Below are 13,738 nucleotides of genomic sequence, written 5' to 3'. Positions count from 1 at the left end.
ATTGAACACATACAATGCATTTTACCAAGTACTAATGTTTAATACACACAAACAATACTGCTTATCAGTAAATAATGAACAGTGCAACAGTTATGCTAACCGCTACATTGCAAAGCTAATATCTACTGGTATAATGCTAAATCACTAGTGTAACAATCTCTAATATGAAATCACTCCGAAGCTTACCCTGGTATACTATTAATTGCTGACATCTCCTACAGAAGAAAGCATGACACCCAGGAAAAAGAGAGTAGCACATGAGAAATCAAGAGACTGTATATCATTTAACACCCTCTTTTAAATAGCACTAAAGCATAAACTGTCATGGTTTTATAATGCAATGGTTACTACATCACCTGATAAAAAATACTCTACATTAACAGTAGAGGGCACTGTAGCTACAAAATAATGAAAGTACATGCAACTTGATGCAAGATGTAGCTAAATACTATCAAACCCTGGCATGCAACATTGCGTATAACAATGACTGAGGTCACATCTTCTCAAATGTAAATCACAGGCTCTGAATTGTAATGGCAAACAGTCAAATCACTCACTGAGGCATTATTATGCAAAGTGATAAGCAGTGTGTTTACCTTGTAAAGAGCCAGAGAGTGTCCATAGCGCTGAAGAGGGCCACCGTTGATTGGTATTACATCCCATGTGCTACTTTCTAGATTATAGCTGCAAAACAGAGGAACATAAGCAAGGAAGAAAGAAAGAAGTGCAACTTGCATTCATTGCAAGTTGATAAACATGGGGATAGTAATGTACACAGTACAGAGATTTTTTTTTATATTTAAAGAGGTCGATCAGTATGTTGTTAAAAAAAAATTAAATAAATACTAAATATTATAACAAACTTTTATTTTATATTTTAATATATTTTTAAATGTAATTTATTTCTGTGCTAACAAGGGTGAATCTTCATCAACAATTAGTCCAGTCTTCATTGTCACATGATCCTTCAAAAATCATTCTAATGGGCTGATTTGGTACATTTATTATCATCAGTTGCATAGTTCTGCAACTAAGGCTGTAGCTATTGAATATTTTAGTAATCGAGAATTCTAAAAAAAATTCCATTGATTAATCGAGTAATCGGATAAAATGTGTTTTTGCTTAATTAAAGTTGAATATTAATTATGCAAGAGAAAATAAGACTCCTGGGTCTCTTAAAATGAACAACTAAGTTTCCTTAAAAAAAAAAAACGTTTACTTTTTAAATGTATAGAATGCAATGCATACATCAAAAACAAACATTTTATTATTACCCATTGTTTCTTTGTCTGAACTTGTACTGTGAACAATGACAAAAAAGTTGACACATGAATTAAGTGCATTTAAGTGCCATTCAGTTGGGGTTTTAAATAAAGCATTTTCTGAGATGCACACACAAAACATTCATTTAATTTATCTTTTAATTAAAGAAAATTAAGCAAACATAAATTTTTGGTAAACAAATTGGATTTACTATTAAAAATAAAACATGGAAAGAATGTGTGATTAAACCTTTTTAGGAGTAGGCTATGTACATTCTGCTGAACAATAGTAATACAGGACTTTTATTTTGACGGGTTGACGTACCTTTACAGTTCTGTGTATGTGATGTGACGCTAGTTTTACTCAAATCAAACGGTCAAATGCTCATGAAGTGACTGTCAGAGCAGTTCTGGAGATATTGTTCATGTGTTCACGTCCTTATTTAGTGAGACAGCAGACGCTGAAATCACCGCGAGCATCATGCGTGCTTCAGTGTGGTAATAAAGGAAGACTGCTCCATTCATTAACAGAGACATGCAGAACATGCAGGATTCATATTTAAATAGACTGTTCCAGCTTAATATTTACAGATATTAGTCCATATCGTGATTTGATGTAAGTGCAATGACTTATTTTTAATTCATTCATTCAAAATTTGGCAAATTTCGTGCCATTCCGCGTTAAACTGTAAATTCCGTTTTTATGACTGGATTCCGCGATTCCCTCCGTGTTTGCGACTTCGGACGCAGCGCTCGTGTCTCCCTCTGCTTTCTGGGTGACGTAAATGCATTGTGTCACATTAAAAAAAAATCATCGCAAAAGAACCTGAAGTGAGATTTTAAATAAATTAAAAGAGGCTTCGAGGCAGAGGAATTTTTTGTAATCGAGTTACTCGAGGAATCATTTCAGCCCTATCTGCAACTTAATAATCTAGTAAAAACTGTGAAACATATTTTGAGAATAATTTTTTTTAGGTATACAATATCAAACCCTGAATTGTCAAAGATTGCTTTTAAAGATCATATAATTAAACAGAAGTGAGCATGAACAATTATTATAGACAAAAGTGATGTGATGCATGCAGATGCATGAAAATAAGTACAAAATATTGGCTTATTATGTCACCAGGCGGCAGAACTTACTTTATAACCATCTGAAAGGAGCTGTAGTTAAAGGTGAACCCTCCAATCACCCACATAAGCTTCTCATGAACCACTGCTTTATGGGAAGCCCGACCTAGTGACTGACCATCAGGTTTCACGTTAGGCAGAAACCAGTACGGCTTAGCTGAAGGAACTTTTAAAGAGCAATCTGGACCTGAAATGAGAAAGAAGTCATATAAGAAACTAGACGGGCAAATTAAACTACAGAGAAGTGTGTGTGTCTAGTTTACAGTTTTTTTCAACTGCTTACACACAAAATCTTTGTCACACAATTTCTGAAACCTGACACTTAAACACCAGAACCAAATCTGCAAAATCACACTAATTCTCAGCCTTTTCATAAAACACTTTTTGCAAAACACAACACACAATTCTCTATGTAACACATATCAATCTAACAGGAATTAATATTATGGCAAAGGTGTTTTTAAGGTAAATTTGCTTTTAAGATGTTTTTTAATGCAGTGCTTCATTTTGCAAGAGATGGGAGGCATTTTGAATTCTGTGCGCAATTCTAGGATTTGTGTGTAAAGTAAAACAAAAAAAACAGAGAGGCAAAGTTTTGAAAACACTGAGGGATATGGACCAGAACTGTCAACTTGATATGTATTTTCAATAACATGGTTAACAAGTCAAATAGCTCACCCAAATATGCCCTTTCTTTCCTTGAATTACAAATGCTCCAATAAATCAAACCCCAGAAACCTAATCACAAGTGCATGTGTTAAAAATTGCTGAATAAATGATAAAAATAGTAATAATGAAAGAAGCAGTAAACAAAAAAATAATAATAAAACAGTATGTTGTTGTTACAAAGACGATGAATTACTGCAAATAACCCGCTACACGTCTGAATGAGTGGTTTAAAAATGATCCAGCACTGCCATCTAGCGGTGAGTAGAAGCCCCTCTCTAAACGAAGAACAATGATGCAAGTTCAGATCAAGCCAGAGAGGGTAGCTTTTCCCAACAGTAAGCAACTGCGTATCATCTTAGCATCTGAATAATAAACCTCCAGAAATAAGTCAAGTACTTTAAAATGCCCTGCAGTCACTCATTTTATCTCTTAAAACTAATCCGTGGTCATCAAAATTACGTTTAAACGCTTTCCCTATGTTAATAACGTTTTATGCCATGATTTAACAACAAGCTTACCTCACTCAGCATAAGCGAGCCATGAATATGTTAACGAACGTTAGTTCCCGCCATAACTCAATCACCCCAGCTCGAACTTTCTCCACTTTTCCACACATTTAACTTAAGTACTAACGTTGAACACTACACAATGGCAAGTGGCAATACTAAACAGTTATCTGGGAGTAAATCCGTGAGTGACGTTAAATGTATTCTGAACGGATTAATGTTATAGCCAAAAAACGCTCCCCTTAGCTAACTTATATGAATAAAAATCTGTCACTTCTGAAACTCTAACGTTAGCTTTCCAATTAATATATTATCTACGTCATCCTACTTACATCTTATTTGCACCTTGTTTGTTTTATCGAGAGAGGATTCGCGACCGTGCAGAAATCAGCCTTGGACAAGTCTCAACTTGTTTTCAGCACTTACTGAGGTGATTCTGACCTCACTTACCTGAACATCTCTGATTGGTCGTTGCGCTCATAAAATAAACAGGTATGACTGTGATTGGGTACTATGCTCAACGCTGCGAAATACACGTTGAAAAGCCTCGCCCAGCAAATTGATGGGATTTGTTAAGGATAGGTAACGATCGAAGTTTTCAAGATGCCCTTTTTTTGACATTCTCTTTGGTACACCGCAATTTTAAGGAGAAAAATCCTCAGCAGTGGTGCTCCCTGATGAATTTGCAAATGGTTTTCTTTAAGCATAATAAAACACCTGACAGACATTGTAAACAACGTAAAAAAGTGATTTTGTTTAAATATCAAAAAGTTATTTCAGGTAACCAAATACAATTAAAACTGTAGACAAATTAAATCTTTATTTTCGATTATGTACATGTATAATTACTAATATTCATGGATGTTGAACATGCATCGTAAAATTAACCAACATATCATTGATAACCAGCAGGTGGCAATATTGACATAAAACATAAGACCCATTGCGTTTCTGTTACTGGTGTGTTTATTCAGGTGGACTTAAAGAATATTTCATGTGTTTGCAGTAACATGCAAACACATTTTTTCTTCCCTTAAAAAAGAAAAGAAAAAAAAGAGTCTGTAATATTTTCTGTTTATGTTTTTGAAATAAGTAATTAAATATTACAATTACCTGGACTTTTTTTTCTTTTCTTTTCTTCTTTTTTTTTTTTTACTTTATAATGTAATTAATTTCTGAGATGGCAAACCTGAATTGTCATCATCATTACTCCAGTCTTGGTGTCACATGATTATTCAGAAAATATTCTAATATGCTTATTTGGTGCTCAAGAAACATTTATTATTAAAACAGTAGTGCTGCTTGATAGTTTTGTAAACAAAAAAAGTGATACATTTGTAGGATTCATTGATGAATATAAAGAACAACTTTTATTTGAAATATAATTAATTAATTTTTTTACATGTATTTAAAGGTGCTGTAGGGAACTTTTGTAAAAAAAAATTTTTTTCATATTTGTTAAACCTGTCATTATGTCCTGACAGTAGAATATGAGATAGATAATCTGTGAAAAAAATCTAACTCCTCTGGCTCCTCCCAGTGTCCTATTGCCATTTGCAGAAATCCATCGCTCCCGCTAAAAAATAATCAATCAGAGCTGTGGTCCGTAACTTTGTTTGTGTTCAAAATGTAGAAAAATTTATATAATAAGCGAGTACACCATGAATCCATTTTCCAAACCGTGTTTTTGGCTTGTCCTGAATCACTAGGGTACACCTATAATAAGTGTTTATATTCGGACTATTTTAGATTGCTTCAGGGGTACCGCGGCGGAGTAACCCAGTACCTTTGTGATTCTTCATAGACATAAACAGAGAGAAGTAGTTTCGGCTACAATGTTCTTCCACAAGACGCAAGCAGTTCTGTTTATTAACCGCTAGAGCGTCAAAAGTTCCCTAACGCAGCTTTAATGTCACTTGTGATCAATTTAATGCATACTTGCTGAATAAAAGTATTCAATTTCAATTCAACTGTAACTGAACAGTGGTGTATGAGAAAATTAACATTATCAAAAAAATGGAGGTATAAAGAAATAAAAGACATCTGAACAATTACTTGCTCCTCACCTTGCCAGCTTTCATTGCAGACACAGAGCTTTTCTCCGGTGAGGTCGCAGTATCCGCGGTCAGGACTGCCACAGTCATCCCAACAGTAGGGAATATCACAGGCCTCACCTTTCCAGTATCGCTCACACTCGCAGTAAACACTGCTGGAGATGGAGTTACCCGTTGTACACCTTCCATGACCTGAACAGTTATTAGGACAGGAGTTGATCCTGAAAAACACAGCAGGGGGAGAGGGATCAGGAATATACATTTATTATATAAACACACATATATATATATATATATATATATATATATATATATATATATATATATATATATATATATATAAAATTAAAGCATTGTGACTGTATAATCATACTCACGAATAAAAGATGTTGAATCCTGTAAGATTGTAAGCAGCATCACTGAAGAAGTGTAACAATGCGTATCCAGATGTGGTCACCACCTCAGGAATGGTTTCATTTCCTTTAGTCTCTGGGACAACCAGGCCACTGGACATGACAAGAGCAAGACACACAAGCATGACACACAACACACAAATGAGACAGGAAAGACTCCCTTTCTTTGTGTTCACATATTCCACACAGCATGAGGACAGCTGTTGCTAAGCAAACAGCATCAGGAACAGGATAAATCTCCACTGCTTGCTCTTGACTGTGCAATAATCTACTAATAAGGAAGAGGATAAGCTCTCATTCAGTGCTTCAACACAACAAAGTGGACAACCACAGAGATGCAATGGACCAGACACTGCACACCAACACAAACACACACACTAAAGTACAAGCAGGTCATCTGAAAACAAGGTCTATGCCATTAAAAAGGCATAAGAGATAGCATCTGAGAGGAAGAAGAAAAGAAAAAGAGACAGGGAAAGGATGAAGAATACAGAGTGCAGCAAACAGACTGCTTTCATTTTTAATGTGGTACTTAACTTAGGTAGTTAGAAAGCATAGAGAGACTGACTTTATTGCATCATTCGCAGTGCTTTATAGACGTGGATGGTAACTAAAGAGTTCTTTTGGGGCGATTTGCACATTCCATTTTTTTGTAATCACTGGTGTGTGTTTTTTTTTTTTTGCAGAATCAGGTGTAATTTAGTTTGTCACCAGCAATTCCAAAAAAATCAGCAGTAAATTTTGGAGATATGCACATTTCTCCTGCTACACATTCCAGTCATTTTAATTAAAGCATTCATCATTCATTTCCTTAATGATTGCAAATGTGGCTAAATGATGATCTGGGAATAAACAACATTTAGTGGGCAAACAGAGGTTAACACCCTCGCTGTGTTTTCAGTTAAAAAAATTATTGTATTGCTAAGGGGAAAAAAAGGCAAAGGTTCACACAAATGAAAGATTAGCAAACATTTTTTAGGCAAGCTTCATGGGTGACATAGTCTGATTTGATTATGAGATTCTATGCACTGTCTTAGGCCAATAAAATGCATTTATGTTTGACATGAATTGACGTTTGTATCTGCTGTGTCAGTTTGTGTGTATTAATGACTTTGATTCCAGTATCATTTACCTAAACACAGCAACCAAAGGTGCGTAAAGCGAGTCTCCATCAAAGACATACATGTGATCCCAACTGCACTCTGTGGCAAAATGGTTGAACCTCAACCTGAGCACAGCATTTGGGCTAAAATAAAAAAGCAGAAAATATATTATTTTTTAAAATAATGAATAACAAGGCAAATGTATTTGAACCAAAACATTTGTCACATAAATGTGTGTCACATAAATATATGAAAATCTAGCTCCAATCTTTTTTATTTCTTTGAACAAAAACATTTGGTAATAAATAAATATAAATAACAAAGACTGGAGATTAGTTTGACATCGTGGTACTCACTATCCTTCAATCAGCCAAGTGCATTTAGTCTTGTACTTGTAGTTAACTGGTCCATCAGTGAGCCATCCTGATGACTCTGTCAACCTGACAAAGAAAAATACATAGATCACTTGACATATCAAAAGGGCCTTGAAGACACCAATGTAAGAGGAAATATGGTACGCTATATATGTGAATTCAGACAGTTGTGCACATGTGCAAATATATTTTTATTCTCTAAGATAAACACCTATATAATAAAAAATAAATAAAACTATAGAAGAATGACATAACAATTGTAAAGACTTCAAAATATGCAATTATATAATATGCAATATCAAACTATAAAATCAAATTGCAATACAAACATTTGGAGAGAAAAAAAAAGGTGACTGAATGCTTTAAAATGTTTTGGAAACTCCTGTTTCCAAAAAGAAAAAGAAAATTTAAGTCTTCATAATTTAAGGTCCAATGGAAAACAGAAAAACATTTTTGTTGTTTAATCAAAGACAGTAAATTCTGCATCATATGTGCATGATGCCTCAGGGATTTCACACAAATACAGCCCAAAACATATTTCAGGATCGTTGACTTTAAATTTAAAGATGTAAAGCAAAAAAAAAAAAAAAAAATTCAACAACAACAACAACAACAAGTACAGCACCTGTCCAAAAGTCATAGAGACGTGTCGCACAGTGGCTCAGTAAAAATAAATAAATACCTTGTCTATACTAGTAAAACTGATCGGAGTGGACAGAAAGTCTTTGAGGGAGAAAGTGAAGGCACCATCTAAATTAACAAATGATTTTATACACAATGTCAATATCCATAGAAACACCTAAACTAAGATTCTGGTGCGATTAATGGGTATATTTTCCCAGCACAATAATACATGAATAAAAATTCAAGCATTGATGAAGTGTGTGATATAAGGACTTCAGAAAACATTGGCTATAACTATTACTGACATCTGACATCTTGACTACACAGATGCCCAGTAAAATCCTCTACAATGTCACCATCATGAAACGCCATCCACGTGCACCAACAAACTAGCCATGTGACACTGGCACAACCACCTGCTCCTGATTCATCCTCTTTCCTCTCATTTTCCATCCCTCCTCCTCCAGCACAGAAACGAGGGTCATAATCCCAATGGATTGAAGCAAAATATACTCATTTGTCTGACAGTGGAGGAGGGCCAAGACCAGAATGTTAAGAGCCAGTAACAGCAACTGCACATCAATCAAAAGATCAGCTTATCCACCAAAAAAACATGTTTATCACACAAACAGCGCAAGAGGTGAAGATCACCAGCACAGCACCAGCCACAGTGAGTCAGAGCATAACGTAATGAACAACTGGCACAACAAATCACTCAATCCTAAATGCAGTGGCCACAGTGTTTTCTTCAGTAATGACCACAGAATTCAATACAAACATTATGACTTCTGTTTTGAGAATTCTATAGTAGTGAATCACCCATAACCCTTGTTTTGCAGTACAGCGGCTTCTTCATAACTGCCACCCATGGAACGCTGAAACTTTAGCGGGGGAAATCTTTTAGGAAAATATGACATTTTTTTATTTACTTGTTTTAAAATTTGACATTTATGAAACAAGCTACACTCTCAACCTCAATATAGACCAAAACATCACTGTCCATTCAAAAATAAAGATGTGTTGTAATACATAGCCTGAGTCTATTTAACCACAGTTTGCTTACTGTTTATATACTACAAAAATTAAAAATATGATTCATTTTAATTTATTTTAATACTGAGGTTTCACAAAAATAAATAACACATTTTCACTGTTCATAATATCTATGCAAAAAAGCCCGTCATCATGTCAATCACACACTGTGCTTGTGTTTGGACTGGGCCTGACTGTAGCGGGAGCTCAAATGGAGGACAGAAAGTGATTTTAGGTCCGAGCTGAGGCAGATGACTAGAGATCCTCAGGTTAGCACAACAGGCATGGCACTATCAACAACAGACACTTGCCTACATAAGTGAAAAAAGGGCATTTTCTGGTTGCTTTTGGAAAACAGCAACTTATGATGAAGGTATCTTTGTCTATTGTCTATTATTGTCTATTATGACTTTACAATAAAAAAGAAATAGATGAAAAATAGAGTTAACCATCAACATAAAAAAAGGTTTCTGATTTCTCAAGGCTATGCATAGCATTGATATAGGGATGACAGTCTAAAATAATATGGCAAAGTTGATGATTACCTTGATTAACAGGTAAAAAGGCAATAAAAGAACTGAAATGCATTAAACTGTAAAATTATGTACAGTCCAAAAGGCTGCTACAACCTCTGATACAGTGCTTTCTAAAAGCATTTAATTGATCTTACTGTGAACCATTCATCCATGAATATTTTTCTTTGGTAACACTTTTCCTTGTTACACGTTACTTGTACTTACTATTATAATAACAATAAAATATGCATAATTACATGCAAGTAACCCATTTATTTACAAACAAACAAAAAACAGTAAACATGTTATTGCACTACTGTCTGTTCAGTAATCCATTTGCACACTGAAATATTTTCTATGCGCTTTACTGTCCATTGCACTAGTGTAAATGATGTTCATATGTTCCAAGTTTCTGCTTATAGTGTATATACACTTTTACATAAGTCATCAGGGGTGCGTTTCCCAAAAGCATAGTTGCTAACCTGTTAGCAACTTAGTTGGTTGGCAATGGGAAATTGTATTGCAACCAACAAAGTAGCTAACTTAGTTAGCAACTATGCTTTTGGGAAATGCACCCCTGTATAGAATGTTCATAGTACACCTATCTGTATATCACGCTGATAGTATTTAAAATCTGTAAATAATGTCCATAATACTGCATTATTTGTATATTTATTGTATATTTGTAACATACTGAAGACCTTGTATATTCTGTATTTACTGCTTATTGCACTTCTGGTTAGATGCTAACTGCATTTCGTTGCCCTGTACCTTACATCTGCAGTGACAATAAAGTTGAATCTAATCTAATCTAAGCCAAACCCTAATTTTAACTCTAACCACATAGTGACTACAAGTAGTTAATTAATATTACTCAGTACTTAATGTACGATTACACTGTAACAAGGAAACCTGAAAAAAACTGTAACCTTTTTTATTATTATTATTATTATTATTATTATATTTGACATTGTATTTTTTTTATTAAAATGTTGTTAGTTTAAACCCTGCCTATTTCTCACAATCGGCTGCAATAACCTATGGATAGGTTTAAAGTTTTTTACAAATTGGTCAAGAAACAATTTTTGTTTTCAGAAATTGCTATAATTTTTACAATTAAAGTATGAAAATGTTGTCATTCATCACTTACCCCCATGTCGTTCCAAACCCATAAAAGCTTTGTTCGTCTTCGGAACACAATTAAAGACATTTTGGATGAAAACAGGGAGATTTGAGACTATCCATTAGACTGCCAAATAAATAACAGTGTCAACGTCCAGGAAAGTATAAAAGCGTCATCAGAATAGTCCATCTGCCATCAGTGATTCAACCGTAACTTTATGAGGCAACAAGAACACTTTTTGTACACGAAGAAAACGACTATTCAACAATTCCTCTCCTCTGTGTCTCTCCAAATCATCGTAGCATCATTTTGACAAATCTGAGCTGTACACAGGCGGCGTACGCTCTTCTGTATCAGTCGCGCCACAAGACTACGTTTTTTAAGTGTATTTATGCTTTGGTTTGAAAGACAACAGCGCATCAAAATTTTCATCTTGCGCTGGAGTAACCCTTTAATAGCAATAAAAGAATAACACATTGAAACAAAACACGAAATTAGGAGATTAAATAACATACTCCAAGGATCTTACAACGTTGAAAAAAGTTTTTATTTTTTACAGTATACGTCACAATATAGAAGAAATTACATTATGTTACATTGCAGATTTAAATAAAGAAGGATAGACACATAAAACCAAAAAAGTTTTTTTTTTCTTTTTTTTTCTTCCTGAAGCATTGTGTTTTATTAATCTCCTCTCCTCCACTCAGTCATGTCATAAAATGTAACCTGCTTTCACTGCTGTCTGGGACAGGGCGGACTACCTGGATCTTCCTGAAATATTTCCTATCATCCAAGGTGACTTAGAGCACATTGATTACAAAGGCTCGAGGCACTCAGAAACCGATGTATACTGGCTCATATAACATATTAAAACTTACTACAGTATTTTACCCCAAGCAAATGTAACAAGACAATAGCCTACAGCTGAACACACAACATCCTTTTACCTCAAGAATAACTTGTGACTCTCACCTCAACACCTGAACTCTCTGGAGAAAACAAAGGCCACTTTCAAAAAGAAATCATTATTTAAACAACGAGGCCTTTAAACCATACATTAGAAATATGTAGCAACCCAAATAGATACTCTGACAACAAAATGGACGATATCAAACTTCAGTATCTCTGGGATAGTTTCAAATCTCCTTGGAGTCTCCTCACAATAGTTGAAATAGCTTTAATAACCATAACATTAATGTCTGTAAATGTCTTGAACTGCACAAGAATGAGCCAAGAAAGCCACAAACCCATGCTTATCAGAAAACAGTGCTTTATATGTCATTCTTTTTCTCCCAGTTATCCCAGGCACAAACATTTGCCAACTATTTAAAAATGGTTTTTGTGTGCCCCAAACACAAACCACATCTGGCAAAAACAGACAAAATCAACTGAAGTTATTTCACCGCAAAGCCAGCTATGCAAAGAAGTCAACTGTGATGTGTTTGTTGGGAGTTTGGAATGAACATTGAAAGAAACAGACTGGTTAAAAAATTTACTTTTGTAAGAATGTGAATCTACCTAGGGCTGTGACGATAACCGCATTACCGCGGTAATTAGATGCCGACCGCGGTGTTGAGGTCATCACCAGCACTTTTTTTTGTTTTTTGTTTTTTTGCATAGTTTTGCAAAGTTACATAAATGCTTATATCAAGAGCATGCTCACAGAAAACAACAGAGAACAAAACAGCGTTGGATGAAGTAGATTAGAGCCCTGCACGGGTCTCAAATATAGGCCCTAGCCAGTCTTTTTTCCCCTTCTCCCAAAACAGCTTATATACTACTGTTTCAGTTATTAGAATTGTTCAGTTTTGTAAGTAATGGAAAACTGATTATATTTCATTTTGTTTTTTTATAAAGCTAATTTAGAAAAACATTTTAATCATTTTTTTTTTGTTGTTAAATGTAAGTTTTTGTTTTTTAAAGTAATGACCAAGTGGCCAACGGCAGACAATGAGTTGATCATAGACTATGTTTCTATCAAATTAGCCTTCTCAAATTATCACGACTTGCCTAAAATAGAACCTATAGATATAAAACAGTTCAAACATATTACAATGTTAGTTTAAACGTTTAACCTAGATAAATGTGCACTGTTAGGCGCATATCCAATCGTTTGTGCTGAGAGTGGAAGCTGCAGGACATGGCGCCAGGGCTATCACTTACTATTTTTTTCCAACAGTGGAAACAACTTAAAATAGGCAGTCATTTTTGCTCATAAAGGTAAGAGTAATACATCATTCCAAGCTGTAATGGTCTACTTTTGTTTGAGTACGCTCACAATATCAACAAAACTTCTGCTGTCTCTGGCTTGAACAGGGAATTGCCTCACAGGCATGTTAAAATATATAGAAAGCTTTAAACTACTACTTTAAAACTAAATATTTCAAATCGAAAAAAATAAACTATTTCATTGTGTAAGCCGTGCATTTCTCTCTATAGCAGCAGTTCTCAATTCCAGTCCTTTTACCCCACTGCTCTGCATATTTTGCACGTCTCTCTGTTAACACACCTTATTCAGATAATCAGCTTGTCAGAAGTGAACTCCGTATATGAACTGTGTTCCCATTGTTCATTGCTCCCTACGTCTGAAGCTCTAAGAGAAACATACAAAATGTGCAGAGCAGTGGGGCGCGACGACGGGAATTGAGAACCGCTGCTCTAAAGGCACATCCAAAGGGGAGATGGCGAGTCATTTTTTTTTTCATCACCATAATTGATGTATGTCTAAAATATAAAAATAAGGAAAGGCCTAAAACAGTCCCGAAAACAGTTAAAATTTGTGTTTATCGCGACACCCCTACTCAGGTCTGAGCGCTCATGTACAATGCACAGTCAAGTAAAGTCAAGTCACCTTTATTATATAGCGCTTTAAACAAAATACATTGCGTCAAAGCAACTGAACAACATTCATTAGGAAAACAGTGTGTCAATA

At 34.9% G+C, this 13,738-nt stretch overlaps 1 protein-coding gene across 1 annotated transcript in view; it reads right to left on the bottom strand.

Moving 5' to 3' along the window:
* atrnl1a (attractin-like 1a) overlaps nt 1-13,738 on the bottom strand; it is a 314,332-nt gene that overhangs the window by 280,033 nt on the left and 20,561 nt on the right. Inside the window, exons 2-7 of the mRNA XM_052572190.1 lie at nt 7,495-7,578; nt 7,168-7,281; nt 6,000-6,128; nt 5,635-5,843; nt 2,406-2,580; nt 597-684 (exon numbers count right to left, since the gene is read on the bottom strand). Of these exons, the coding sequence (XP_052428150.1) occupies nt 597-684; nt 2,406-2,580; nt 5,635-5,843; nt 6,000-6,128; nt 7,168-7,281; nt 7,495-7,578 (799 nt within the window). The remainder of the gene's footprint in view (nt 1-596; nt 685-2,405; nt 2,581-5,634; nt 5,844-5,999; nt 6,129-7,167; nt 7,282-7,494; nt 7,579-13,738) is intronic.

The sequence above is a fragment of the Carassius gibelio genome, chromosome B13, assembly GCF_023724105.1.
Source record: "Carassius gibelio isolate Cgi1373 ecotype wild population from Czech Republic chromosome B13, carGib1.2-hapl.c, whole genome shotgun sequence".
Lineage (NCBI taxonomy): Eukaryota > Metazoa > Chordata > Actinopteri > Cypriniformes > Cyprinidae > Carassius > Carassius gibelio.
This window is presented reverse-complemented; position numbering and strand designations above follow the sequence as displayed.